Source organism: Trichomonas vaginalis, chromosome VI, assembly GCF_026262505.1.
Source record: "Trichomonas vaginalis G3 chromosome VI, whole genome shotgun sequence".
In the NCBI taxonomy this organism is placed as follows: domain Eukaryota; phylum Parabasalia; order Trichomonadida; family Trichomonadidae; genus Trichomonas; species Trichomonas vaginalis.
Window position 1 is genome coordinate 17742480 of NC_067208.1, and position 22857 is coordinate 17765336.

Sequence of the window (22857 nt, forward strand, 5' to 3'; positions counted from 1 at the left end):
CCACTTGAAAGTGTCCAAACTTTGGGTTAATACTTTGCAATTAACCCAAAGTTTAGACACTTTCTAGGAGGAATTGGAGGTAAGAGATATACATTCATATGGTATATCTCTTACCCTCCAATTCCTTCTTAAAATGGAGAAACTTTGTCCGAATGTTAAACTATTCGGACAAAGTTTCTCCCATTTTTTGAAGGAATTGGAGGCTATGAGATACTGATGCAATGTCAGTAACTCATGGCTTCCAATTCCTTCCTAAAACTCATAAAAGTGGACATTACATGCACATAAAATTTGACATGTAAAGTCCACTTTTTGTGAGCGGGGATTTGACTCCGTCAAATCCCCTTTTTCGTTTACGAGAAAGCCAAATTCTCTCAAAAAGTTAAGTAGGACCAATTTTTTATAAAAAAATCCAATTTCATTATGAATGTTAATTAATTTATATAATTATTGAATAAAAAATTTTCTTTGAGATTATGAAAAGTTCTTTGAAAAGTTATTTTTTCTCATTTTTAAATATTGTATTAGCCTATTTATTTATAATCCAAATTAAATAACTTTAAATTCAATATTTAAAGAATAATTTTGAAGGAATTGAGTTACTTCCCCCGACGATAAAATTGAGAGGTTTACATTTTGACCGAACTTAGCATGCAACAATATTTCATATTTTTATCGATTTTTAAAGTTTTTGCGAAAAGTATTCAATTATTTTTGCTATTTGGTCGGGTAAATGTCAGATTTGCGACATTTTCTGATATGATATTCAGATTCTACGTTGATAATAATGCTTATAGAACCCTCTTGCTATTGTGTCAAAATTGCGAAACCGATAGCAAAAATATCTCGCAATATCAAAATTGAGATATTGAGTGAATTATGCATTATAGAGATTAAAAATCTGATTTGTGAAAACATCTCATCAGTTTCTAGCTAATTCAAAAATCTTTACTATCTTATTCGATTAAAATGAAAAGGGAATAGTTTCATTATGCTTTAAATGACAGCCTTATAATATAATCATAGTTTTCGCTCAATATGCAGCTTTTTTTTGAAATCTATGGTCAATATCCTAAATACTGATTGCTTTGCATTCATATCTCTTACATTTTCTATACCCACATCACTATTCATTGCTATTCCTATCTTTTTCATTTTTGTTTGTTCCTCATAATTTCTCAAAAAACATGATAACTTGAGTTAGTATACAAGTCTTGGGTATGGTGGCACTGCGTTCCACCTTACCCAATACTTGTGAATTTGACACTTTACAAAACCGTTAACGTATATTTTACAACATGAACGCAAAAACTAACTTAACCTTAAATATTTACAAAGCCGCCAACAATTTCACCTCACTATCGTTCTCACTAACAACTTCACTAATGTTCTCATAAATTTTCCTCAATATCTTCATCATCAGTGTTAACCCTATTGTAGTCATACTTGAAGCCATAAACTTTCTCTAACTTCTTAACGTACAATTTACATAACTTACCTTCGTCATCGTATGGTTTAATGATATAACTATTTCTATCTTTATAAACAGTCAATGAAAAGTCAACTGGTCTCGGATGTATTTGAAAGAACATGTTATGCTCAGGAAGGAAGAATAAATGTTTAAATGTATGTTTGTTATATGTTTTGATTTGTATGAGTTGCTTTTGTTCTGTCATTACATCCAAATAAAATAAAAATAATTTTAAAAAATAAAATAAAAAATAAATGATATCACCACCCTCACACGTATGAAAACATAGCACAAAAATAAATTTAGGTGAAGTGGTGAGATCTCACCTCTTTTTTCACCTGTTTTTTCACCCTGTTGAATTCATTGCTTTATTCCTCACTGTCGTCTGCTTTCTCCAACTCTTCTAACTTCTTCTTAAGTTCAGCAATGTTGTCCTCATGAAGTTTAATCTTTCTCAAAATTCCTTCTTTATCTAATGGTTGCTTTATCTTTCTAAACTGAACTCTACCATCCTTCATAGTATGAATGTAAAAACCTTCTGGAATAATTCCTGATTTAATGTATTCTACCAAAAACTTTTGTTTCATTGCTTCAGTGACTTTAGTCGTCATTTTACTCTAAGGTGAAGCTAGCACAGCGATAATGGATTTCATGACTTTTTAGTATTTCATGCAATCTTAACAGATAGCCTTACAAGTACTTCCAGTGTCCCTAGCTGTCCCTCCTTTTTATATAACTCCATGACATTTATAATCTCGCGAAACTTAACAGGTAGCATAACAGATTAAAATCAGATGAGGTTTTGAACCAAAATTTCTAAGCAACGTTGTCAAGGATTTTGAGGAACTAGGGACAGAGTGTGGCAAAGTCCAAGATTTAATTTATCTTCATTTGTTTCATCAGCTATCTCATCTAATATGCCAATATTTTATTCATAACTCGTGGCAAACTCACTAACTTTCATTATGTTCATCTGCATGCTTCATCTGATAGAAAGTATGACTTTCATTAACTCTGTGAGATAATGAAAACTACTAGGGACAGAGACCATGGCAAAGTTTATGACTTTCATTATTTCCAGAACTTAATGAAAACTACTAGGGACAGAGACCATGGCAAAGTTTATGACTTTCATTATTTCCAGAACTTAATGAAAACTACTAGGGACAGAGACCATGGCAAAGTTCATGATTTAATTTATTCTCTCACTAACAACAAACACAAACTCCAACACTAACGACAAAAATAAATGTCCTCACTTCTTAACAAAGTAATATGTGCTTCTTACACCACCATAGCTCAAACGTTTCTTTTCAAACATCGATTGAAACTTATTTTGAGCCATTGGCTTTAGTCTCTTTTTCTTCAAATACGCCAAGAAATCTTCTTCACATCTTTTCACTTCATAGCCTTCTTTAAACTCCTCCTTGTTAAGTTCTATGAAATCCTTTATCTCATTCTTTGTTGCAATGGCTTCTTCACGAACGACATCATGAACTATTTCATCATTGCATTCATGTATGACCTCCTCACTGTTCTCATGAACTATTTCATCATTGCATTCATGTATGACCTCCTCACTGTTCTCATGAACTATTTCATCATTGCATTCATGTATGACCTCCTCACTGTTCTCATGAACTATTTCAACACTGTTCTCATGTATGACCTCCTCACTGTTCTCGTGAACTATTTCATCATTGTTCTCATGTATGACCTCCTCACTGTTCTCATGAACTATTTCATCACTGTTCTCATGAACGACCTCCTTACTGTCTTTCATAAGCGTTTCAAAGTCTCCTTTACTCATTACTTCAATCTCATGCTGTTCACAGTAGTACTTAAACTCACTGTATATGTCTTTGTTGTATGTTATATTGCTTCCCATGTACTCCATGAATTTTTCAAGCACTTCCTCATAATTCACTGTTTCTTTCTTTCCACGACCTTCTAATATCATACTTGCTTCGTAAATATAACTTCTTGCAGAACCGTCTCGCTTTCTACTTCTCTTCACAAATTCTCTCATCTTGCCACCAAATACATTTGAACTACATGCAAAGAATTCATTCTCCTTCGCAAATTCTTTATATCTTCTGTAGCACTCTGTACAATTCCATCCGGATACAAACTTTTCATAGAACTCCTCGTAAAACATTTGGTAAGGTGTTTTGTTCATTTCGATGAGTTCTTGTTTAGCCCTGGTGAATGGTATCTTCCTTACATCAAATTCACTTAAATCTTTCCTCATGAAGTACGTCAGTAAGTTTGAATAAAACTCTTCATTAAAACTTTCAATGAGATTTGAGAAATATTCGTAATTTCCTTTGTATCTGCTGCTTACGTCAATGACAACAAATCTTCTGTCGTCTTTGTCAATCTTTACTGAGTTGAAGTTGTTAGATATCATGATGATATTACAAACATTCTCTATCTTTCTTACTGGCTGACACTTCTGATTTAAGTCCAACTGAGTCTCTGTTACTATTGACTTTAGTGCGTCGTGGTTCATGACCTTAGACGTATCGCATGAGCTTAGTTCATTGCATACGATGAGCTTCATGTTCTCAATAGCAGCATTGAATCTACCAACCACATTCTCTATTGCCGTTATATTATTGTTGGCGTACTTGCTAATGAGCTCGCATAGAACATTACTAAGTACATTCTTACCAGTTCCTTGCTTTCCTATTAACAAAAGTACTGTTCCAGTCTTTCCACAAGGATTTTGAACGATGTAGGCGAACCAGTTCAAAACATACTCATAAAGCTCTTCATCCTCATTACATATGACATCGTGAACATGTTTCAAATATCCTTCAATAACGTTCTCATCTACTTCATTCAGTACCTCATACTCATATCCTCTGAAATAGCTGTAAATGTCATCTCTTTCGTCAAAGAATCTCATGCCTGACTTCATAAGATAGTTCTTGTTCTGACCCGCTTCATAAATCATCAGTGCGTTCACATCCTTCTCCTCAATACGTCCTACATAAACACTCTTCATGAGCTTATTGAATTCCTTGCTATCTACTGACACAAGTGTTGTTGTGTCTCGTATTCCATCATAATCTTTCACTAGATATGTCATACGTGCTCCGTCAATAACAACAACACATCTTCTTAAGTCATTTATAACACTAGCTATGTCAATACCGTCCTCACTCATGTACTTATTTCTCCTCAAGTCCTTTAGTGTGAAAGTGTCTCTAAGTTCTATTTCAAGCAATTCATTTACACATCCTTTGCAATACTTCTCTATAAAATATTTCTGTCGTTCTTTACTAAGTTTCTTAACAGCTCTGAAGAACCATGTGTTTTGACTCAAACATCCTTCACAACTTCTCTCATTCATTCCTAGTTCTTTCATGTCATTATCTTCAACCTCTATGGTCTCATTGACTAAGGTCAAAGGGTTCTTAGTCATTGCTGGTCTTATCTGAAACAATGTTTGTGCAACAGGTTTAACTAGTTCAGCAACGTCCTTCCTTAATATGAATAGCTGTTTCCACTCATCTTTGCTAACAGTTCTTTCATAACCACTGACAGTAATGATTTCATTTGCTGACCTTAGACACTTATGTTCTATCATTTGTATTGCTTTTGTGTAAGGCTTTCGTGAGCATAGGTTGTATATGTCATTCCTGCAATGTTCATTCATGCCAATAGTACTAAATCCTTTCTTTGCTGTTGAGTGCATAATATCCATTAGTTCCTGTGTTCGTATTGCTGTCTCATAAAATACAACAAGACCTTTGTCATCTATGACGTACTTACCGAAAACATTGCTTATATTCTTTAACCATGAAATAACATCCTCATTCATGCTGTCAAACATGAAGTAAGGTCTTACATACTCTTCACTTATAAGATACTCCACAAAGTACTTGTTAAGCTCTATGTCCTCGTGAGCGATTTCATTAGGTTTGATATTAGTTCCTTTTGTCATTGCTGTCATGTACTTCACTCTCATAGTTCCTTTCAATAGCGTAAAAATACTTCATTGTTTCATAACTGCTCTAAATTCTGTTCAAAATTCGTACAACATAACTTTTAACATTAGTGAAAGAACATGAGCGAAACAACAACATCTAACATTACAGAAGAAGTCAATGACAATGCCGATGAAAACATTACAGAAGGAGCTAGTGAAAATATTGACGAGTTCAGTGAGGAAGAAGATATTGAGGACGTCAATGAGAACGTTAGTGGGGAACAAACTCAATGGGAAACATTGAGAAATCATGAAGATTATGAGATTTGTACGACATATCCTTTTACTATTCGTCGAAAAAAAACAAACATATTAAGAGTGAATGCTTAAATAATCATGGTTATATTGAGCTTAGTTTAAACAACAAAACACATTTAAAGCATAGAATTATTGCAGAACAGTGGATTGAAAATCCAAACAATTTGAAAGAAATAGACCATATAAATCATGATAGAACGGACAACAGAATCTCAAACCTTCGTTGGTGTTCTAAATCTGAAAACAATAGAAATAAAAGCAAGTATGGCGATATAGTTTATGAGTTCGTTGATGAAATATCTGACGAAGCTGTTGAAATAACAGATTATGGTAAGCATTCGTTTGAGTTCTACTACTATGTTGAGAATGAGGACGCATTCTATTATTATACAGGTCTTAACTATCGAAAACTTCATATAAACTTTACAAAAACAGGTGCTGCTTATGTTTGTATGATAGATACAGAAAACAAGAGAGTAATCTTATGCATAAACAAATTCAAACGCTTGTACGGCTTCATGTAGGACAAACATTATTTTTCAACACTAACGCCAACACGTAGGACAAACATTCATGACTAACATTACTGTATAACATAAATGATTTGTCATGATTTAATCGTAAATGTTTTGTCATGATTTCATCGTAATGTTTTGTCATGATTTCATCGTAATGTTTTGTCAAGACTTCTTCATCGTAATGAGCGTAAATGATCCAAAAATATATTTTAGGTGAAGAGGTGAGATCTCACCTCTTTTCTCACCTCTTTTCTCACCTCATGAATTTTCATGACTTCTTCATCGTAAATGTTTTGTCAAGACTTCTTCATCGTAATGAGCGTAAATGATCCAAAAATATATTTTAGGTGAAGAGGTGAGATCTCACCTCTTTTCTCACCTCATGAATTTTCATGACTTCTTCATCGTACATGTTTTGTCAAGACTTCTTCATCGTAATGAGCGTAAATGTTTTGTCAAGACTTCTTCGTATATGTTTTGTCATGATTTAATCGTATATGTTTTGTCATGATTTAATCGTATATGTTTTGTCATGACTTCTTCGTAATGAACGTATATGTTTTGTCAAGACTTCTTCGTATATGTTTTGTCATGATTTAATCGTATATGTTTTGTCATGATTTAATCGTACATGTTTTGTCAAGACTTCTTCATCGTAATGAGCGTATATGTTTTGTGAAGAATATAGCAACCGCCTGAATTCAGACGGTTGCTTTTTATACAAAATTCACACAGGAAAATTCTTGAGTTTTGGTTGAAAGAATACGGTCAAGCCAAAAGTGGCTCGACCTCAAAACAAACATTTTATGAGCTTACTAAGGCATTTATGAATGAATTCAAAGGTATTTGCATACATCCTGACCTCGTTCATTTTGTTGCTGAATGGTGCTCTGTAAAGTATGCATTTTATGTCAAAGATATTATGGACTCCATAGATAAGAAAGTTCATGAGAAGTTAGATGAAGAAGAACTCGAAGATACAGTAGAGAATGCAAAACATTTTTGACGAAGTGAAGATCTTCACTTCGTCAAAATGTGATGCAAAAACAAGCATTTTATGAGCTTACTAAGGCATTTATGAATGAATTCAAAGGTATTTGCATACATCCTGACCTCGTTCATTTTGTTGTTGAATTCAGCAAAAATAATGTTTAGGGTAGATGGTTTTTAGGTGTCACTACGTCACCATGTCACCAGGTTAATTAACTTCTCTTAAAATTACTGACAACATGACATTTAGACAACAGTCCAGGAAATAAACTTCTTCGTAAATGTTTTGTCATGATTTAATCGTAAATGTTTTGTCATGATTTCATCGTATATGTTTTGTCAAGGTTTCTTCGTATATGTTTTGTCATGATTTAATCGTATATGTTTTTGTCATGATTTAATCGTATATGTTTTGTCAAACATGAACGTAAATGTTTTGTCAAACATGAACGTAAATGTTTTGTCATGATTTAATCGTAATGAGTGTAAATGATTTCATATAATTGCTTACCTCGGAAAACCGAGAGAAGAGATTCCATATGAAAATCGCAAGAATTTGGCTCCTGGTTTGAAATATTATTATGTTCATAGACTTCATCGTATATGTTTTGTCAAACATGAGCGTATATGTTTTGTCATGATTTCATCGTACATGTTTTGTCATGATTTCATCGTATATGTTTTGTCAAGATTTCATCGTAATGAGTGTAAATGAACCAAAAATAATGTTTACGTTCATGTTTGACAACACAGCAGGGGAAGGCATTTATGAATTATTTTCGAAGAACTGAAGGTGTCACTATGTCACCATGTGTCACTCGGTTAATTAACTTCTCTGAAAAAATGAGACAACATGACATTTAGACAACAACACAGGAGGAAGGCAGTTATGACTTCATCGTATATGTTTTGTCAAGACTTCTTCGTATATGTTTTGTCATGATTTAATCGTATATGTTTTGTCAAGACTTCTTCATCGTAATGAGCGTAAATGTTTTGTCATGATTTAATCGTAAATGTTTTGTCATGATTTCATCGTATATGTTTTGTCAAGGTTTCTTCGTATATGTTTTGTCATGATTTAATCGTATATGTTTTTGTCATGATTTAATCGTATATGTTTTGTCAAACATGAACGTAAATGTTTTGTCAAACATGAACGTAAATGTTTTGTCATGATTTAATCGTAATGAGTGTAAATGATTTCATATAATTGCTTACCTCGGAAAACCGAGAGAAGAGATTCCATATGAAAATCGCAAGAATTTGGCTCCTGGTTTGAAATATTATTATGTTCATAGACTTCATCGTATATGTTTTGTCAAACATGAGCGTATATGTTTTGTCATGATTTCATCGTACATGTTTTGTCATGATTTCATCGTATATGCTTTGTCATGATGATTTCATCGAAACTAAACGTATATGTTTTGTCATGATTTCATCGTACATGTTTTGTCATGATTTCATCGTACATGTTTTGTCAAGATTTCATCGTAATGAGTGTAAATGAACCAAAAATAATGTTTACGTTCATGTTTGACAACACAGCAGGGGAAGGCATTTATGAATTATTTTCGAAGAACTGAAGGTGTCACTATGTCACCATGTGTCACTCGGTTAATTAACTTCTCTGAAAAAATGAGACAACATGACATTTTGACAACAACACAGGAAATAAATGTTTACGTATATGTTTTGTCAAGACTTCTTCGTATATGTTTTGTCATGATTTAATCGTATATGTTTTGTCATGATTTAATCGTATATGTTTTGTCATGACTTCTTCGTAATGAACGTATATGTTTTGTCAAGACTTCTTCGTATATGTTTTGTCATGATTTAATCGTATATGTTTTGTCATGATTTAATCGTACATGTTTTGTCAAGACTTCTTCATCGTAATGAGCGTATATGTTTTGTGAAGAATATAGCAACCGCCTGAATTCAGACGGTTGCTTTTTATACAAAATTCACACAGGAAAATTCTTGAGTTTTGGTTGAAAGAATACGGTCAAGCCAAAAGTGGCTCGACCTCAAAACAAACATTTTATGAGCTTACTAAGGCATTTATGAATGAATTCAAAGGTATTTGCATACATCCTGACCTCGTTCATTTTGTTGCTGAATGGTGCTCTGTAAAGTATGCATTTTATGTCAAAGATATTATGGACTCCATAGATAAGAAAGTTCATGAGAAGTTAGATGAAGAAGAACTCGAAGATACAGTAGAGAATGCAAAACATTTTTGACGAAGTGAAGATCTTCACTTCGTCAAAATGTGATGCAAAAACAAGCATTTTATGAGCTTACTAAGGCATTTATGAATGAATTCAAAGGTATTTGCATACATCCTGACCTCGTTCATTTTGTTGTTGAATTCAGCAAAAATAATGTTTAGGGTAGATGGTTTTTAGGTGTCACTACGTCACCATGTCACCAGGTTAATTAACTTCTCTTAAAATTACTGACAACATGACATTTAGACAACAGTCCAGGAAATAAACTTCTTCGTAAATGTTTTGTCATGATTTAATCGTAAATGTTTTGTCATGATTTCATCGTATATGTTTTGTCAAGGTTTCTTCGTATATGTTTTGTCATGATTTAATCGTATATGTTTTTGTCATGATTTAATCGTATATGTTTTGTCAAACATGAACGTAAATGTTTTGTCAAACATGAACGTAAATGTTTTGTCATGATTTAATCGTAATGAGTGTAAATGATTTCATATAATTGCTTACCTCGGAAAACCGAGAGAAGAGATTCCATATGAAAATCGCAAGAATTTGGCTCCTGGTTTGAAATATTATTATGTTCATAGACTTCATCGTATATGTTTTGTCAAACATGAGCGTATATGTTTTGTCATGATTTCATCGTACATGTTTTGTCATGATTTCATCGTATATGTTTTGTCAAGATTTCATCGTAATGAGTGTAAATGAACCAAAAATAATGTTTACGTTCATGTTTGACAACACAGCAGGGGAAGGCATTTATGAATTATTTTCGAAGAACTGAAGGTGTCACTATGTCACCATGTGTCACTCGGTTAATTAACTTCTCTGAAAAAATGAGACAACATGACATTTTGACAACAACACAGGAAATAAATGTTTACGTATATGTTTTGTCAAGACTTCTTCGTATATGTTTTGTCATGATTTAATCGTATATGTTTTGTCATGATTTAATCGTATATGTTTTGTCATGACTTCTTCGTAATGAACGTATATGTTTTGTCAAGACTTCTTCGTATATGTTTTGTCATGATTTAATCGTATATGTTTTGTCATGATTTAATCGTACATGTTTTGTCAAGACTTCTTCATCGTAATGAGCGTATATGTTTTGTGAAGAATATAGCAACCGCCTGAATTCAGACGGTTGCTTTTTATACAAAATTCACACAGGAAAATTCTTGAGTTTTGGTTGAAAGAATACGGTCAAGCCAAAAGTGGCTCGACCTCAAAACAAACATTTTATGAGCTTACTAAGGCATTTATGAATGAATTCAAAGGTATTTGCATACATCCTGACCTCGTTCATTTTGTTGCTGAATGGTGCTCTGTAAAGTATGCATTTTATGTCAAAGATATTATGGACTCCATAGATAAGAAAGTTCATGAGAAGTTAGATGAAGAAGAACTCGAAGATACAGTAGAGAATGCAAAACATTTTTGACGAAGTGAAGATCTTCACTTCGTCAAAATGTGATGCAAAAACAAGCATTTTATGAGCTTACTAAGGCATTTATGAATGAATTCAAAGGTATTTGCATACATCCTGACCTCGTTCATTTTGTTGTTGAATTCAGCAAAAATAATGTTTAGGGTAGATGGTTTTTAGGTGTCACTACGTCACCATGTCACCAGGTTAATTAACTTCTCTTAAAATTACTGACAACATGACATTTAGACAACAGTCCAGGAAATAAACTTCTTCGTAAATGTTTTGTCATGATTTCATCGTATATGTTTTGTCAAGGTTTCTTCGTATATGTTTTGTCATGATTTAATCGTATATGTTTTTGTCATGATTTAATCGTATATGTTTTGTCAAACATGAACGTAAATGTTTTGTCAAACATGAACGTAAATGTTTTGTCATGATTTAATCGTAATGAGTGTAAATGATTTCATATAATTGCTTACCTCGGAAAACCGAGAGAAGAGATTCCATATGAAAATCGCAAGAATTTGGCTCCTGGTTTGAAATATTATTATGTTCATAGACTTCATCGTATATGTTTTGTCAAACATGAGCGTATATGTTTTGTCATGATTTCATCGTACATGTTTTGTCATGATTTCATCGTATATGTTTTGTCAAGATTTCATCGTAATGAGTGTAAATGAACCAAAAATAATGTTTACGTTCATGTTTGACAACACAGCAGGGGAAGGCATTTATGAATTATTTTCGAAGAACTGAAGGTGTCACTATGTCACCATGTGTCACTCGGTTAATTAACTTCTCTGAAAAAATGAGACAACATGACATTTAGACAACAACACAGGAGGAAGGCAGTTATGACTTCATCGTATATGTTTTGTCAAGACTTCTTCGTATATGTTTTGTCATGATTTAATCGTATATGTTTTGTCAAGACTTCTTCATCGTAATGAGCGTAAATGTTTTGTCATGATTTAATCGTAAATGTTTTGTCAAGACTTCTTCGTAAATGTTTTGTCATGATTTCATCGTATATGTTTTGTCATGATTTAATCGTATATGTTTTTGTCATGATTTAATCGTATATGTTTTGTCAAACATGAACGTAAATGTTTTGTCAAACATGAACGTAAATGTTTTGTCATGATTTAATCGTAATGAGTGTAAATGATTTCATATAATTGCTTACCTCGGAAAACCGAGAGAAGAGATTCCATATGAAAATCGCAAGAATTTGGCTCCTGGTTTGAAATATTATTATGTTCATAGACTTCATCGTATATGTTTTGTCAAACATGAGCGTATATGTTTTGTCATGATTTCATCGTACATGTTTTGTCATGATTTCATCGTATATGCTTTGTCATGATGATTTCATCGAAACTAAACGTATATGTTTTGTCATGATTTCATCGTACATGTTTTGTCAAGATTTCATCGTAATGAGTGTAAATGAACCAAAAATAATGTTTACGTTCATGTTTGACAACACAGCAGGGGAAGGCATTTATGAATTATTTTCGAAGAACTGAAGGTGTCACTATGTCACCATGTGTCACTCGGTTAATTAACTTCTCTGAAAAAATGAGACAACATGACATTTTGACAACAACACAGGAAATAAATGTTTACGTATATGTTTTGTCAAGACTTCTTCGTATATGTTTTGTCATGATTTAATCGTATATGTTTTGTCATGATTTAATCGTATATGTTTTGTCATGACTTCTTCGTAATGAACGTATATGTTTTGTCAAGACTTCTTCGTATATGTTTTGTCATGATTTAATCGTATATGTTTTGTCATGATTTAATCGTACATGTTTTGTCAAGACTTCTTCATCGTAATGAGCGTATATGTTTTGTGAAGAATATAGCAACCGCCTGAATTCAGACGGTTGCTTTTTATACAAAATTCACACAGGAAAAATTCTTGAGTTTTGGTTGAAAGAATACGGTCAAGCCAAAAGTGGCTCGACCTCAAAACAAACATTTTATGAGCTTACTAAGGCATTTATGAATGAATTCAAAGGTATTTGCATACATCCTGACCTCGTTCATTTTGTTGCTGAATGGTGCTCTGTAAAGTATGCATTTTATGTCAAAGATATTATGGACTCCATAGATAAGAAAGTTCATGAGAAGTTAGATGAAGAAGAACTCGAAGATACAGTAGAGAATGCAAAACATTTTTGACGAAGTGAAGATCTTCACTTCGTCAAAATGTGATGCAAAAACAAGCATTTTATGAGCTTACTAAGGCATTTATGAATGAATTCAAAGGTATTTGCATACATCCTGACCTCGTTCATTTTGTTGTTGAATTCAGCAAAAATAATGTTTAGGGTAGATGGTTTTTAGGTGTCACTACGTCACCATGTCACCAGGTTAATTAACTTCTCTTAAAATTACTGACAACATGACATTTAGACAACAGTCCAGGAAATAAACTTCTTCGTAAATGTTTTGTCATGATTTAATCGTAAATGTTTTGTCATGATTTCATCGTATATGTTTTGTCAAGGTTTCTTCGTATATGTTTTGTCATGATTTAATCGTATATGTTTTTGTTCATGATTTAATGTATATGTTTTGTCAAACATGAACGTAAATGTTTGTCAAACATGAACGTAAATGTTTTGTCATGATTTAATCGTAATGAGTGTAAATGATTTCATATAATTGCTTACCTCGGAAAACGAGAGAAGAGATTCCATATGAAAATCGCAAGAATTTGGCTCCTGGTTTGAAATATTATTATGTTTCATAGACTTCATCGTATATGTTTTTGTCAAACATGAGCGTATATGTTTTGTCATGATTTCATCGTACATGTTTTGTCATGATTTCATCGTAATATGCTTTGTCATGATGATTTCAATCGAAACTAAACGTATATGTTTTTGTCATGATTTCATCGTACATGTTTTGTCAAGATTTCATCGTAATGAGTGTAAATGAACCAAAAATATGTTTACGTTCATGTTTGACAACACAGCAGGGGAAGGCATTTATGAATTATTTTCGAAGAACTGAAGGTGTCACTATGTCACCAATGTGTCACTCGATTAATTAACTTCTCTGAAAAAATGAGACAACATGACATTTTGACAACAACACAGGAAATAAATGTTTACGTATATGTTTGTCAAGACTTCTTCGTATATGTTTTGTCATGATTTAATCGTATATGTTTTGTCATGATTTAATCGTATATGTTTTGTCAAGACTTCTTCATCGTAATGAGCGTAAATGTTTTGTCATGATTTCATCGTAAATGTTTTGTCAAGACTTCTTCGTATATGTTTTGTCATGATTTAATCGTATATGTTTTGTCAAGACTTTCTTCATCGTAATGAGCGTAAATGTTTTGTCATGATTTCATCGTAAATGTTTTTGTCAAGACTTCTTCGTATATGTTTTGTCATGATTTAATCGTACATGTTTTGTCAAGACTTCTTCATCGTAATGAGCGTATATGTTTTGTGAAAGAATATAGCAACCGCCTGAATTCAGACGGTTGCTTTTTATACAAAATTCACACAGGAAAATTCTTGAGTTTTGGTTGAAAGAATACGGTCAAGCCAAAAGTGGCTCGACCTCAAAACAAACATTTTATGAGCTTACTAAGGCATTTATGAATGAATTCAAAGGTATTTGCATACATCCTGACCTCGTTCATTTTGTTGCTGAATGGTGCTCTGTAAAGTATGCATTTTATGTCAAAGATATTATGGACTCCATAGATAAGAAAGTTCATGAGAAGTTAGATGAAGAAGAACTCGAAGATACAGTAGAGAATGCAAAACATTTTTGACGAAGTGAAGATCTTCACTTCGTCAAAATGTGATGCAAAAACAAGCATTTTATGAGCTTACTAAGGCATTTATGAATGAATTCAAAGGTATTTGCATACATCCTGACCTCGTTCATTTTGTTGTTGAATTCAGCAAAAATAATGTTTAGGGTAGATGGTTTTTAGGTGTCACTACGTCACCATGTCACCAGGTTAATTAACTTCTCTTAAAATTACTGACAACATGACATTTAGACAACAGTCCAGGAAATAAACTTCTTCGTAAATGTTTTGTCATGATTTAATCGTAAATGTTTTGTCATGATTTCATCGTAAATGTTTTGTCAAGACTTCTTCGTAAATGTTTTGTCATGATTTCATCGTATATGTTTTGTCATGATTTAATCGTATATGTTTTTGTCATGATTTAATCGTATATGTTTTTGTCATGATTTAATCGTATATGTTTTGTCAAACATGAACGTAAATGTTTTGTCAAACATGAACGTAAATGTTTTGTCATGATTTAATCGTAATGAGTGTAAATGATTTCATATAATTGCTTACCTCGGAAAACCGAGAGAAGAGATTCCATATGAAAATCGCAAGAATTTGGCTCCTGGTTTGAAATATTATTATGTTCATAGACTTCATCGTATATGTTTTGTCAAACATGAGCGTATATGTTTTGTCATGATTTCATCGTACATGTTTTGTCATGATTTCATCGTATATGTTTTGTCAAGATTTCATCGTAATGAGTGTAAATGAACCAAAAATAATGTTTACGTTCATGTTTGACAACACAGCAGGGGAAGGCATTTATGAATTATTTTCGAAGAACTGAAGGTGTCACTATGTCACCATGTGTCACTCGGTTAATTAACTTCTCTGAAAAAATGAGACAACATGACATTTAGACAACAACACAGGAGGAAGGCAGTTATGACTTCATCGTATATGTTTTGTCAAGACTTCTTCGTATATGTTTTGTCATGATTTAATCGTATATGTTTTGTCAAGACTTCTTCATCGTAATGAGCGTAAATGTTTTGTCATGATTTCATCGTAAATGTTTTGTCAAGACTTCTTCGTAAATGTTTTGTCATGATTTCATCGTATATGTTTTGTCATGATTTAATCGTATATGTTTTTGTCATGATTTAATCGTATATGTTTTGTCAAACATGAACGTAAATGTTTTGTCAAATATGAACGTAAATGTTTTGTCATGATTTAATCGTAAATGTTTTGTCATGATTTCATCGTATATGTTTTGTCAAGGTTTCTTCGTATATGTTTTGTCATGATTTAATCGTATATGTTTTTGTCATGATTTAATCGTATATGTTTTGTCAAACATGAACGTAAATGTTTTGTCAAACATGAACGTAAATGTTTTGTCATGATTTAATCGTAATGAGTGTAAATGATTTCATATAATTGCTTACCTCGGAAAACCGAGAGAAGAGATTCCATATGAAAATCGCAAGAATTTGGCTCCTGGTTTGAAATATTATTATGTTCATAGACTTCATCGTATATGTTTTGTCAAACATGAGCGTATATGTTTTGTCATGATTTCATCGTACATGTTTTGTCATGATTTCATCGTATATGCTTTGTCATGATGATTTCATCGAAACTAAACGTATATGTTTTTGTCATGATTTCATCGTACATGTTTTGTCAAGATTTCATCGTAATGAGTGTAAATGAACCAAAAATAATGTTTACGTTCATGTTTGACAACACAGCAGGGGAAGGCATTTATGAATTATTTTCGAAGAACTGAAGGTGTCACTATGTCACCATGTGTCACTCGGTTAATTAACTTCTCTGAAAAATGAGACAACATGACATTTTGACAACAACACAGGAAATAAATGTTTACGTATATGTTTTGTCAAGACTTCTTCGTATATGTTTTGTCATGATTTAATCGTATATGTTTTGTCATGATTTAATCGTATATGTTTTGTCATGACTTCTTCGTAATGAACGTATATGTTTTGTCAAGACTTCTTCGTATATGTTTTGTCATGATTTAATCGTATATGTTTTGTCATGATTTAATCGTACATGTTTTGTCAAGACTTCTTCATCGTAATGAGCGTATATGTTTTGTGAAGAATATAGCAACCGCCTGAATTCAGACGGTTGCTTTTTATACAAAATTCACACAGGAAAATTCTTGAGTTTTGGTTGAAAGAATACGGTCAAGCCAAAAGTGGCTCGACCTCAAAACAAACATTTTATGAGCTTACTAAGGCATTTATGAATGAATTCAAAGGTATTTGCATACATCCTGACCTCGTTCATTTTGTTGCTGAATGGTGCTCTGTAAAGTATGCATTTTATGTCAAAGATATTATGGACTCCATAGATAAGAAAGTTCATGAGAAGTTAGATGAAGAAGAACTCGAAGATACAGTAGAGAATGCAAAACATTTTTGACGAAGTGAAGATCTTCACTTCGTCAAAATGTGATGCAAAAACAAGCATTTTATGAGCTTACTAAGGCATTTATGAATGAATTCAAAGGTATTTGCATACATCCTGACCTCGTTCATTTTGTTGTTGAATTCAGCAAAAATAATGTTTAGGGTAGATGGTTTTTAGGTGTCACTACGTCACCATGTCACCAGGTTAATTAACTTCTCTTAAAATTACTGACAACATGACATTTAGACAACAGTCCAGGAAATAAACTTCTTCGTAAATGTTTTGTCATGATTTAATCGTAAATGTTTTGTCATGATTTCATCGTATATGTTTTGTCAAGGTTTCTTCGTATATGTTTTGTCATGATTTAATCGTATATGTTTTTGTCATGATTTAATCGTATATGTTTTGTCAAACATGAACGTAAATGTTTTGTCAAACATGAACGTAAATGTTTTGTCATGATTTAATCGTAATGAGTGTAAATGATTTCATATAATTGCTTACCTCGGAAAACCGAGAGAAGAGATTCCATATGAAAATCGCAAGAATTTGGCTCCTGGTTTGAAATATTATTATGTTCATAGACTTCATCGTATATGTTTTGTCAAACATGAGCGTATATGTTTTGTCATGATTTCATCGTACATGTTTTGTCATGATTTCATCGTATATGTTTTGTCAAGATTTCATCGTAATGAGTGTAAATGAACCAAAAATAATGTTTACGTTCATGTTTGACAACACAGCAGGGGAAGGCATTTATGAATTATTTTCGAAGAACTGAAGGTGTCACTATGTCACCATGTGTCACTCGGTTAATTAACTTCTCTGAAAAAATGAGACAACATGACATTTAGACAACAACACAGGAGGAAGGCAGATATGACTTCATCGTATATGTTTTGTCAAGACTTCTTCGTATATGTTTTGTCATGATTTAATCGTATATGTTTTGTCAAGACTTCTTCATCGTAATGAGCGTAAATGTTTTGTCATGATTTCATCGTAAATGTTTTGTCAAGACTTCTTCGTAAATGTTTTGTCATGATTTCATCGTATATTTTTGTCATGATTTAATCGTATATGTTTTGTCATGATTTAATCGTATATGTTTTGTCAAACATGAACGTAAATTTTTGTCAAACATGAACGTAAATGTTTTGTCATGATTTAATCGTAATGAGTGTAAATGATTTCATATAATTGCTTACCTCGGAAAACCGAGAGAAGAGATTCCATATGAAAATCGCAAGAATTTGGCTCCTGGTTTGAAATATTATTATGTTCATAGACTTCATCGTATATGTTTTGTCAAACATGAGCGTATATGTTTTGTCATGATTTCATCGTACATGTTTTGTCATGATTTCATCGTATATGCTTTGTCATGATGATTTCATCGAAACTAAACGTATATGTTTGTCATGATTTCATCGTACATGTTTTGTCAAGATTTCATCGTAATGAGTGTAAATGAACCAAAAATAATGTTTACGTTCATGTTTGACAACACAGCAGGGGAAGGCATTTATGAATTATTTTCGAAGAACTGAAGGTGTCACTATGTCACCATGTGTCACTCGGTTAATTAACTTCTCTGAAAAAATGAGACAACATGACATTTTGACAACAACACAGGAAATAAATGTTTACGTATATGTTTTTGTCAAGATTTTCGTATATGTTTTGTCATGATTTAATCGTATATGTTTTGTCATGATTTAATCGTATATGTTTTTGTCATGACTTCTTCGTAATGAACGTATATGTTTTGTCAAGACTTTTCGTATATGTTTTGTCATGATTTAATCGTATATGTTTTGTCATGATTTAATCGTACATGTTTTGTCAAGACTTCTTCATCGTAATAGCGTATATGTTTTGTGAAGAATATAGCAACCGCCTGAATTCAGACGGTTGCTTTTTATACAAAATTCACACAGGAAAATTCTTGAGTTTTGGTTGAAAGAATACGGTCAAGCCAAAAGCGGCTCGACCTCAAAACAAACATTTTATGAGCTTACTAAGGCATTTATGAATGAATTCAAAGGTATTTGCATACATCCTGACCTCGTTCATTTTGTTGCTGAATGGTGCTCTGTAAAGTATGCATTTTATGTCAAAGATATTATGGACTCCATAGATAAGAAGTTCATGAGAAGTTAGATGAAGAAGAACTCGAAGATACAGTAGAGAATGCAAAACATTTTTGACGAAGTGAAGATCTTCACTTCGTCAAAATGTGATGCAAAAACAAGCATTTTATGAGCTTACTAAGGCATTTATGAATGAATTCAAAGGTATTTGCATACATCCTGACCTCGTTCATTTGTTGTTGAATTCAGCAAAAATAATGTTTAGGGTAGATGGTTTTTAGGTGTCACTACGTCACCATGTCACCAGGTTAATTAACTTCTCTTAAAATTACTGACAAACATGACATTTAGAAACAGTCCAGGAAATAAACTTCTTCGTAAATGTTTTGTCATGATTTATCGTAAATGTTTTGTCATGATTTCATCGTATATGTTTTTCAAGGTTTCTTCGTATATGTTTTGTCATGATTTAATCGTATATGTTTTGTCATGATTTAATCGTATATGTTTTGTCAAACATGAACGTAAATGTTTTGTCAAACATGAACGTAAATGTTTTTGTCATGATTTAATCGTAATGAGTGTAAATGATTTCATATAATTGCTTACCTCGGAAAACCGAGAGAAGAAGATTCCATATGAAAATCGCAAGAATTTGGCTCCTGGTTTGAAATTTATTATGTTCATAGACTTCATCGTATATGTTTTGTCAAACATGAGCGTATATGTTTTGTCATGATTTCATCGTACATGTTTTGTCATGATTTCATCGTATATGCTTTGTCATGATGATTTCATCGAAACTAAACGTATATGTTTTGTCATGATTTCATCGTACATGTTTTGTCAAGATTTCATCGTAATGAGTGTAAATGAAACAAAAATAATGTTTACGTTCATGTTTGACACACAGCAGGGGAGGCATTTATGAATTATTTTCGAAGAACTGAAGGTGTCACTATGTCACCATGTGTCACTCGGTTAATTAACTTCTCTGAAAAAATGAGACAACATGACATTTTTGACAACAACACAGGAAATAAATGTTTACGTATATGTTTTGTCAAGACTTCTTCGTATATGTTTTGTCATATTTAATCGTATATGTTTTGTCATGATTTAATCGTATATGTTTTGTCATGACTTCTTCGTAATGAACGTAATATTTTTGTCAAGACTTCTTCGTATATGTTTTGTCATGATTTAATCGTATATGTTTTTGTCATGATTTAATCGTACATGTTTTGTCAAGACTTCTTCATCGTAATGAGCGTATATGTTTTGTGAAGAATATAGCAACCGCTGAATTCAGACGGTTGCTTTTTATACAAAATTACACAGGAAATTCTTGAGTTTTGGTTGAAAGAATACGGTCAAGCCAAAAGCGGCTCGACCTCAAAACAAACATTTTTGAGCTTACTAAGGCATTTATGAATGAATTCAAAGGTATTTGCATACATCCTGACCTCGTTCATTTTGTTGCTGATGGTGCTCTGTAAAGTATGCATTTATGTCAAAGATATTATGGACTCCATAGATAAGAAAGTTCATGAGAAGTTAGATGAAGAAGAACTCGAAGATACAGTAGAGAATGCAAAACATTTTTGACGAAGTGAAGATCTTCACTTCGTCAAAATGTGATGCAAAAACAAGCATTTTATGAGCTTACTAAGGCATTTATGAATGAATTCAAAGGTATTTGCATACATCCTGACCTCGTTCATTTTGTTGTTGAATTCAGCAAAAATAATGTTTAGGGTAGATGGTTTTTAGGTGTCACTACGTACCATTGTCACCAGGTTAATTAACTTCTCTTAAATTACTGACAACATGACATTTAGACAACAGTCCAGGAAATAAACTTCTTCGTAAATGTTTTGTCATGATTTAATCGTAAATGTTTTGTCATGATTTCATCGTATATGTTTTGTCAAGGTTTTCTTCGTATATGTTTTGTCATGATTTAATCGTATATGTTTTGTCATGATTTAATCGTATATGTTTTGTCAAATGAACGTAAATGTTTTGTCAAACATGAACGTAAATGTTTTGTCATGATTTTAATCGTAATGAGTGTAAATGATTTCATATAATTGCTTACCTCGGAAAACCGAGAGAAGAGATTCCATATGAAAATCGCAAGAATTTGGCTCTGGTTTGAAATATTATTATGTTCATAGACTTCATCGTATATGTTTTTGTCAAACATGAGCGTATATGTTTTGTCATGATTTCATCGTACATGTTTTGTCATGATTTCATCGTATATGTTTTGTCAAGATTTCATCGTAATGAGTGTAAATGAACCAAAAATAATGTTTACGTTCATGTTTTGACAACACAGCAGGGGAAGGCATTTATGAATTATTTTCGAAGAACTGAAGGTGTCACTATGTCACCATGTGTCACTCGGTTAATTAACTTCTCTGAAAAAATGAGACAACATGACATTTAGACAACAACACAGGAGGAAGGCAGATATGACTTCATCGTATATGTTTTGTCAAGACTTCTTCGTATATGTTTTGTCATGATTTAATCGTATATGTTTTGTCAAGACTTCTTCATCGTAATGAGCTAAAATTTTTGTCATGATTTCATCGTAAATGTTTTGTCAAGACTTCTTCGTAAATGTTTTGTCATGATTTCATCGTATATGTTTTTGTCATGATTTCAATCGTATATGTTTTTTGTCATGATTTAATCGTATATGTTTTGTCAAACATGAACGTAAATGTTTTGTCAAACATGAACGTAAATGTTTTGTCATGATTTAATCGTAATGAGTGTAAATGATTTCATATAATTGCTTACCTCGGAAAACCGAGAGAAGAGATTCCATATGAAAATCGCAAGAATTTGGCTCCTGGTTTGAAATATTATTATGTTCATAGACTTCATCGTATTGTTTTTCAAACATGAGCGTATATGTTTTGTCATGATTTCATCGTACATGTTTTGTCATGATTTCATCGTATATGCTTTGTCATGATGATTTCATCGAAACTAAACGTATATGTTTTGTCATGATTTCATCGTACATGTTTTGTCAAGATTTCATCGTAATGAGTGTAAATGAACCAAAAATAATGTTTACGTTCATGTTTGACAACACAGCAGGGGAAGGCATTTATGAATTATTTTCGAAGAACTGAAGGTGTCACTATGTCACCATGTGTCACTCGGTTAATTAACTTCTCTGAAAAAATGAGACAACATGACATTTTGACAACAACACAGGAAATAAATGTTTACGTATATGTTTTGTCAAGACTTCTTCGTATATGTTTTGTCATGATTTAATCGTATATGTTTTGTCATGATTTAATCGTATATGTTTTGTCAAGACTTCTTCATCGTAATGAGCGTATATGTTTTGTCAAGACTTCTTCGTATATGTTTTGTCATGATTTAATCGTATATGTTTTGTCATGATTTAATCGTACATGTTTTGTCAAGACTTCTTCATCGTAATGAGCGTATATGTTTTGTGAAGAATATAGCAACCGCCTGAATTCAGACGGTTGCTTTTTATACAAAATTCACACAGGAAAATTCTTGAGTTTTGGTTGAAAGAATACGGTCAAGCCAAAAGTGGCTCG

The 22857-nt window shown here is 32.4% G+C and overlaps 2 protein-coding genes and 1 pseudogene across 3 annotated transcripts, besides 2 other annotated features; 2 read left to right on the top strand and 1 right to left on the bottom strand.

The window, feature by feature from the left end:
• Window positions 1-361: part of a mobile genetic element that runs on past the window's edge.
• A 1478-nt stretch (window positions 362-1839) lies between these two features.
• TVAGG3_0884500 (uncharacterized protein) lies at window positions 1840-2082 on the bottom strand (the record flags this gene model as incomplete). Its single annotated transcript, XM_001301868.1, has 1 exon — window positions 1840-2082. The coding sequence occupies one exon, from the start codon at window positions 2080-2082 to the stop codon at window positions 1840-1842; it is 243 nt and encodes an 80-aa protein (XP_001301869.1).
• A 905-nt stretch (window positions 2083-2987) lies between these two features.
• On the top strand, window positions 2988-3316 carry TVAGG3_0884510 (uncharacterized protein; the record flags this gene model as incomplete). The annotated part of the gene is made up of 1 exon (XM_051250558.1): window positions 2988-3316. A coding segment is annotated over one exon (329 nt), but the record flags the coding sequence as incomplete, so codon positions are not given.
• Window positions 3317-3404: 88 nt separating this feature from the next.
• Window positions 3405-4766: a mobile genetic element.
• Window positions 4767-5546: 780 nt separating this feature from the next.
• On the top strand, window positions 5547-6250 carry TVAGG3_0884530 (annotated as a pseudogene). The gene has a single exon. A coding segment is annotated over exon 1 (704 nt).
• The last annotated feature ends 16607 nt before the right edge of the window (window positions 6251-22857 follow it).